The sequence below is a fragment of the Bison bison genome, unplaced genomic scaffold (genome assembly GCF_000754665.1).
Source record: "Bison bison bison isolate TAMUID 2011002044 unplaced genomic scaffold, Bison_UMD1.0 scf7180017864032, whole genome shotgun sequence".
NCBI lineage: Eukaryota > Metazoa > Chordata > Mammalia > Artiodactyla > Bovidae > Bison > Bison bison.
The window spans coordinates 5990809-5998925 of record NW_011494604.1 but is presented as its reverse complement, the minus strand read 5'-3'; the positions used below and the strand labels follow the sequence as shown (position 1 = coordinate 5998925).

General features: G+C 32.9%; 1 protein-coding gene across 1 annotated transcript in view; it reads right to left on the bottom strand.

The window, feature by feature from the left end:
- Positions 1-2802: 2802 nt before the first annotated feature.
- The window catches only part of ACAP2 (ArfGAP with coiled-coil, ankyrin repeat and PH domains 2), a 173145-nt gene continuing 167830 nt past the window's right edge, over positions 2803-8117 (bottom strand). Inside the window, exons 22-23 of the mRNA XM_010834416.1 lie at positions 5108-5321; positions 2803-4099 (exon numbers count right to left, since the gene is read on the bottom strand). Of these exons, the coding sequence (XP_010832718.1) occupies positions 3950-4099; positions 5108-5321 (364 nt within the window). The 3' untranslated portion in view covers positions 2803-3949. The remainder of the gene's footprint in view (positions 4100-5107; positions 5322-8117) is intronic.

Below are 8117 nucleotides of genomic sequence, written 5' to 3'. Positions count from 1 at the left end.
GTCTTTGTTTAGAAGAATCAAGGAATTGGTAAGCATATGGTGGATTAAAATTACCTTTACAACATTTTGCCTTTGTCAATGTTTGTTATTGCAAAAATATAAAATTCCCTACAATTTGATGTCTTCAAACCTTAATCTATTTCTTCAAAATAATTTTATATCCAGGTTTTCCAGAATATTTGGAGTCTTTTTTTTTTTAAATCAAAACACAAGGAAAGCTGGCAGTCATTATCAGACTTTGCTGATTTATAATGCTTTCAAATCATTTCATGACATGAGTGCCTCTGACTACGAGTCAGACAGGGGTTCTGGTGTCAGCTATGCCACCAACCAGCAAACCACAGACCAGCTCTGTGAAACAAGAGCAGCAGCCCATGATCAAAGACACAATGTTGGTGATCTCAGAAGCCTTACCGTGAGAATCCTGCAAGATACACTGACTGCAAGGTACACTGGGAGGAGCTGTGGGAACAGTACAGGAAAGACTGCTGTTATAGTTTCACCTTGTTTCATCCAACTTGTTTTATTTGTGAGGCCCTCAGATTTCAAAGAGTAATAATTACTAGTCAGTGCTCTTTCCACTATATCATGTAGGTCTGAAATCATTTTACAAAGACCATTCTATAAAAATACAGCATTTTTCCAGCCCATGTCCACAGTCAAAAGTGCTATCAAACAGAAAAGTTAATTAAACAATATAAGAGTGATAAGGGAATGTCTTATTCAAAACGGATAGTAAATTTAGTCTTAAATACAACTGTTTCTTGTGATCACACTTCACATGTGTAAAATTATATTTTTAAAATACTGCTTAACACAAATTTAAGTTGTCCAGACTGTAAAAGTATATGTTTTGTCAAAATGCACTCATGAAGAATCAAAGTAATATTTCAAATCAAATATATATGTTTTACAAAGTAAACACTAAAGTTGATTAAAATACGTAACGAAGACCAGTATAAATTAGGCAAACACTGTATGTAGTGAATCCCTGGAAATCTCTGAATTTCTAAGAATTGTACCAAAGGTAATTTTTTAAAACATTAGAAATCTTAAACATGTTAACTGTTACCATGAAAAATTACAAATAACTACACAATTACCTTTAGTCTAGTTCTAACATGAAACTGCACTGTATAAATTCCTCACAGTACTGATACTCTTATTTTGAGACTATTTTAAATCAAACTTTTAAACTAATGAGCTAATAATGATTAATGGAATAATAAGGGATCTGAAACTAAATACCAGCAGATCACTTAGGGAAAGAAAACAAAGGACAATCACATTGATTTTTGAAGCCCAAGATTATAACTAACATTGTTTACACTGTAATTGACCATATTGTACTGAATAATTCACAGCATAATAAAACTCAGATTTGTTACATACTATAGAAAAGCTATTAGTTGATACAGTTAAATTCACCTTGGTTAAAAGCCAACCTACTCTGTAACTACTTGTAACCATTAATTTACTTTAAAACTTTGCTGTTACTACTGCATCATTTCTGTCAAATTTAATCCAAATTGGGTTTTGCCATAGTCAAGAAACCAAGCCATATAAATGTATTTTTTCAATGTACAAGCTCCCTGCACTGTTAAAGATTTAATTTTCACTTTCTTTGAAGATTTTCTGAAGATATTCAGAACCATGATCATCTTTAGTGTACTTCAAATACATCTCTAACAATTAAATTTAAGTAGACACTAATTACTGCCACATTAACAACTCATGACTGAAGCCACAGGAGTTAAAAGAGTATCTAAGAACTGCTTTTACAAAGAGAGACCCCAGAGGTGATCTGGAGACCAAAGCCTGGATCCAAAATGAAAACTACCTAGGCTTCTTCAGATAAAGATCAAAAGGATTCCGAGGATCAAAAAGTGAGGCTCTTGTTTCTTCTTTCTTTCTTCCTCTCTTTGTCTCTTTCTTTCTCATCTCAATATATTTCTTTCTCCTTGAGCTTTCTGGATAATTAATTTCAAAGTACACTAACAAAAATGCTACAAATCAGACTTTTGCAAAGCTGGGTGATCTATGATTCAGAGGTGAAACAGGGTGTTCCTGTTATTGTTGCGATTAAAATACAAGGTTTTGGAAATTAGCCTTTCCTTAGAAATAATCCATACATATATTTTTATCTTTATCTAATACACAGCAGTTATTACTAAATAAGCATTATATGCATGCAATTTGATCAAACAAATACAGAACCTTTTCTGTGATGTGAATTTATTTCAGTGTAATTCCTGTTTAGATTCTGATTTGATGTTTGGTCAACTTAGAAAACTCTACTTACTGGTGGGAAAATGTTAGAAAATGTATTATATACCCAATGAAATATAATTTCTCTACTTATATGGTAACTCAAGTTTAAAAATCTCTCACTACTTACATATAACTTGAAAAAGAAAATTAAACTTAATTATGACAATATTAAAAATTAACCATAAGGCAAATTACTTATTTTATACTCCTGACAAGAGAGGTCAATCAAAGATGGAATCAAACTAATTTGCAGCATATACATAGAAAATTAATATTTCCATAGTATAGTGTATCTATCCAATTCCATAATTATTTTGGAATTCAAGGGTCTGTGATTCATGTAACCAAATACTAAAGCTACATGTACTGTGCTTAGTCGGTCACTCGTGTCTGATTCTTTGAGACCCCCTGGCCTATAGCCCCCCCAGGCTCCTCTATCCATGGGATTCTTCACACAAGAATACTGGAGTGGGTTACTGTGCCCTCCTCCAGGGGATCTTCCCAACCCAGGGATCAAACCCAGGTCTCCCACATTGCAAGCAGATTCTTTACCATCTGGGCTACCAGGGAAGCCTACATAGATGCTATAATTTAAAAGAATGTATACCATGTACAATAAGTACATAGGATAGATGTTAGAAGAATTAAAAAGCAATTTATTGCTGTATATTTTAGTATAAACTTAAAAAATGAGGTTTTTTTCCTCCTTTTACAGAGAGATTTTCCTTTCACCAGGAGCAACAGCAAAAATGTACCTTGAAAAGGACACATTTCAAATATAAAAATGTTCTACATTATTTTATGTCAACTTTTCCTTTGATAGTTACAATCTGATGAAAGCATAATTTTGCAACATTCAAGTAACCTTTGAAACACAGTTTTATTACATCAATAAAATTGTCAAGGTTTTAGGAAATCAACCCAACATTGAAGAACTATAACTTCTATGAGATCCTTTTGGTAATTGGAAAAAAAAAAAAAAGTCAACGGTTTCTTTTTTTGCTTCATAAAATGGAATAAATCTAAAGGACTGAGTTATATCAATCTGTACAGCCACTGTATATATGCTAAAGTACTGGACGTGAGGGATAAACTACATTTATGAGGAAATGGGGTCATGTATCCTCTAGTTCTGATAATTAAATTACATATTGTGTATATAATAGCTACCAAGAAAAAATAAAAACAAAAACTATTTTGAACCACCAACATCCAGGAAGCTAAAGCAAAGACACGTTCTGGAATCAGGCAGGACATCAGGCTCCCACTTGATGCTGACAGGCTTGACTGAACAATCCTGGGCACAGTGCACAGAAGAAAAACATCAATGCCATCATTCATTGGGAAAAAAAGATTATTTTGTATAAATTCTTAGCATCTTGTAACCTAGAGATGGCCTAAGTCCAGATTCAACTTTCATCTATAAAAAACAGCCCTTTAAACAGGCTTTTTTTAAAAAACAAAAATAAAATAAGTCTTAAAGTAGGTTCTTCTCCCAACTGCTAGAGATCTATGTTTTGATTTATAAAAATATCAATGAATGGGTATCTCTTCTCCAAACCACTCAATAGCTACTAAAAGTAAGTAAGTAGAATTAAAGCAGTAAAAATATGTGAGTTTTCAGATATATACATTAGGGGGTCACTAGATTTACTGTTTTCCCCATTCTAAAAAAAATTCAAAATTTCTGTGAATCTTGCTGGAAACGATTTAGTTTCTCTGGATTATTGGATGCCATTTGGGAGAAATCACGAAAAATGTCCTGGTAAGTTTCATCACCTGCATGAAAGTAAAATAAGAACACTTTAAAAAATTTATATAAAAAGTACTAATAAACAACATTTTATGACTAGTAACTATTTTACAATTCATGATAATAAAACTTTGTTCAGATGAGCATTTTTTGAAGAAAAAAGACCAACTAAATGTAAGTGCTGGATAAGTATATAATGGAAGAAAAAAAAACTATACCTGAAAAAAGCACCTCAGATGCAGCCACAGAGGAAAGTTCAGAGTTAGAAAAGAGCAAAGATGCAAGTGTTTTAAAGCAAGTAAGGAAATACATTTATTAACACACAAGAAATAAAAGTCATCCTAAATGAGGTATAATAACAAGGCATTCTTTAAATAAATATTTAAATCAATATTTCCTTTGATCAAGGCCAAGAAAAGATCAAAAACAAATATTAATGTTTCTGATGGATGCAAGTTAGTAACAGGACAAAACTGATAACCAGGTGGGAAATTTTAATGTTATATTTTAACTAAATCTTAAATAATATGTGAAAAAGTCTTTATTCAAACTTTTGCTTAACTAAAACTAATGCACTTAACCTACTCTTTACTAAGCTTAAAAATAATAAAGCCTAGAAAATGACTTTAAAATCATACTTTCACATTTAGTCAACAGTTCATTTACTGTAGGTCATTTGAGCAAGGACGCTATGACAAAAGGGGACTAAATATCAAAGACATCTGTTAAATTAGAATAATACATATGTTGGTTGGTTGTATATGCTCAGTCATGCCCGACTCTTTGTGACCCCATGGACTGTAGCCCACCTGGCTCCTCTGTCTATGGGATTCTCCAGGCAAGAATACTGGAGTGGGTTGCCATTTCCTACTCCAGGGAATACATGTGTATATACCTACAATACCCTTGTAGAGAAGATTATAGATACTGATATTATAGCAGATTGAAGACTATTTTTCTTGTGATGAAAAACTAAATATATACACACATACAGGCTAACTCTTTGGACAAAAGATTTACATAAAATGAAATCTTATCTTCAAGTTAAATCATTCATCATGAATGCTTCATTAAACATATTACTTTTATACAGAGGCTTGTCATAATTCTGTTTTCAAGATTTAGACTGTCAAATACTGGTTTATTGTTAAAGCGTGGTTTTATAATTATTCCCCAAAAGACACCTTGCATCCATCTTATTATACACTCATTGCTACAACTGTTGTTAATAGTGCAGTAAGTTTTGTCAGCTTTTAAGAAGTGAGATTTTTTGAGGCAATCGATGTCATACCAAAAGCTAGAGAATTAGAAAAAATCAGGGGAAAGTGATAAAGATCTAGTAAAAAGGTCTAACAGCATAACTCAAGATTTTCAATAAAAAAATTTTTAATGCTTTTAATATTTAGTCAATGTAAAAAGCAAGTTATTAAAATCTCTATATAGTTCTTCATTTAGCCCTGGAAATTTTCTCATGACCTGAATCAATCACTTTTAAAAGAAAAAATGCAGTAAGAAGAGAAGCCTAATAGATTGGCTAAGAGTAACATCTAACTCGTATATTATTGTAACTAAAATAATAAAGGGTGATATGCTGGAACAACTGGTAAGACAATCCAATTACACCCATGTTTCATTTCATAAAAGTTTACCTCCACATTAGAAGACAAACTACAATCTATTCCCATTTTTAGGCATTCTAAAATATACAAAATAAACTAAGAGACAAACATTAAACATCAATTAACAAACCATACAAAATATTTTAAAGTTTTTCTTATTCTTAGATGTTGAATTCAAATATTTAAAATATTTACTGTAAACATTATAAATATTTTAAAAATACTATTTAAACCAGAGAGTCTGGAATCTTACTTTCCAAGAAAGTGTAAAGTGCAGATTATAATACAAAAATACCACACTGATTTTACCATTCAACACCAGAAGGAACTTAAAAGGCACACATTATACATTCAAGAAGAAATAGGAAGAAGGACCTAGCAGACGCTAATGCCAAAAAGCTTACAGATAGCACCAGATGAGCAGTCAATCTTCAGTATTACAACAGTACAATGGCAATATATGGCTTCTACTATTAGCAATGCATATTTTGTATAACAAGCTGTGGGATTTTTTTTTTCTTTTTGTGGTTTTCCAGTTTTTGTTTTTAAATTATCTAGTACCTACTACACAAGTACATTTTAGTAGAACCATTGTGCCATGCAAAACAGATAATAACATTTTTTTATTCACTGAATTAAATGCTTCCTTGAAGGAAGGGGTTGGTGCTACACTAATCATTGGTTTCACTTACTGAATACATTTTAAGAGTTAATACAGTACAAAAGTAAGTCTAACCTTCACATACATACACAAAACTTTTCATTAATATTGTTTCTAACCAAATGTTAATTAAGGGACTATCAATATAATACCTTTCTTAGGCCTCAAAATGTGTTGTCAAAAAGCAAACATGACGTAACAATAGTGACTAAGATATTTAATATAGTTAACACAAATTGAACTACAAATAGAACTTCAATGTGATTCTTTAAATACAATTTTGATCATTCAGAATGTTTCCCATGGCAAATATAACTTGTCTACACTAGAATACATAAACAATAACCCAGAATATGTTGCCCTGGAAAGTTCATAAGTACATTTAACAGTTTATTATAAACAATAAACAACTAACCACCCAATATTTGAAATACTAAGTTAAATTCTTTAAATTACTTAATCACATTCTATTTCTCTTCAGCAAGCTAACTCTTCTATGTGCTTGGACAGTTCTGAGTTTTTAAAATGTGGACTGCTATATTTCCACAGATGGTTTAAAATAGTGTTTGATTTTTGGTATTCAGAATAAACACTGCAAGAGCAGCTATGATCCAAGATTTTGCTAATTTTGCTCTTAAAATGTACTCCCCTCAAAGATCCGGCAGCATGGGAGACCCTGCTCCCACGTGATCAGCGAATGACCCTGCCCCTCTGGACTGATCACGGCTTCCTTTTTGCAACTGACTGGATCAATGATCAGTCTTCACCAGCAACATACTCACATAATTAGTAGTGGTTCACTAAAGCAGTGATTTTCAACTGGTTGAGAAACTCTGCCAACAATCAAGAGGAGTCATAGAGCCAGAGACCGTGGGAACCACCAAACTAGTTTCCAACAATTGAGAGCAGGATGTGATACTGCACGCATCCACCTAGTCCTCTTAAGAGTTGTAGGAACTGACAAGGAGGGATGCATCTTCCCCTCAGGAAATGTGTGCTCTTGGGTCACAATGCAAAAAATAGAAAGTCTCAGGTCGTTAGGGTTGTAGACAGAAAGTTCAAAAGTGGAGTTTCCTAGAAACAGGTCCATGATTCCCAAAGATTATATCTGAGTCTTTTAAATGGAAGAGATCTTCATAATGAAAAGACTGAAGATACCTGCATTTTAAAACTACCCAGAATTCTGAGGTTTTCCATCTATTGCTAGGCAACAACAACAACAAAGGATCTAGCTAAACAACCAACCAAAATCTATCAGAGGGAAATATACAGTGATAAGCAAAGAGGAAAAGAGACCTGCAGCCTGAGCAAAAATATCTGCTCTCCAAAGACTCACAAAGGAAAAGGCTCAGAGAGTAACTGCTGAGCTATTTCACCATGTCACCTGTATAAGTATAAAGTTGTTTTGCTTTAAATACGAGACCACCTAAATGAATTTAAAATCTAGTTATTACCAAATGAGAATCTCATTTTATTCTGCTGGTATACCATTTCCAGACTTCTGCTCTTTTTAATCTTTTCTAAACTAAGATTTGACTATAGCAGGAAACCTTGCTTTTTTTTTTTAATAAGCCTTTTTTTCCCTTCAAATTTTCATTCAAATAAATTGGAAAACTCTTATTTTTCCACTGTTGAGCAGAAGGTACTGTGCTGTGTGCTCAGTCGTGTCCGACTCTTTGCGATCCCATGGACCGTAGCCCACCAGGCTCCACTGTCCATGGAATTCTCCAGGCAAGAATGTTGGAGTGGGTTGCCGTTTCCTTCTCCAGAGCAGAAGGTATATACTCATAAACTCATACATAAAATGACATTG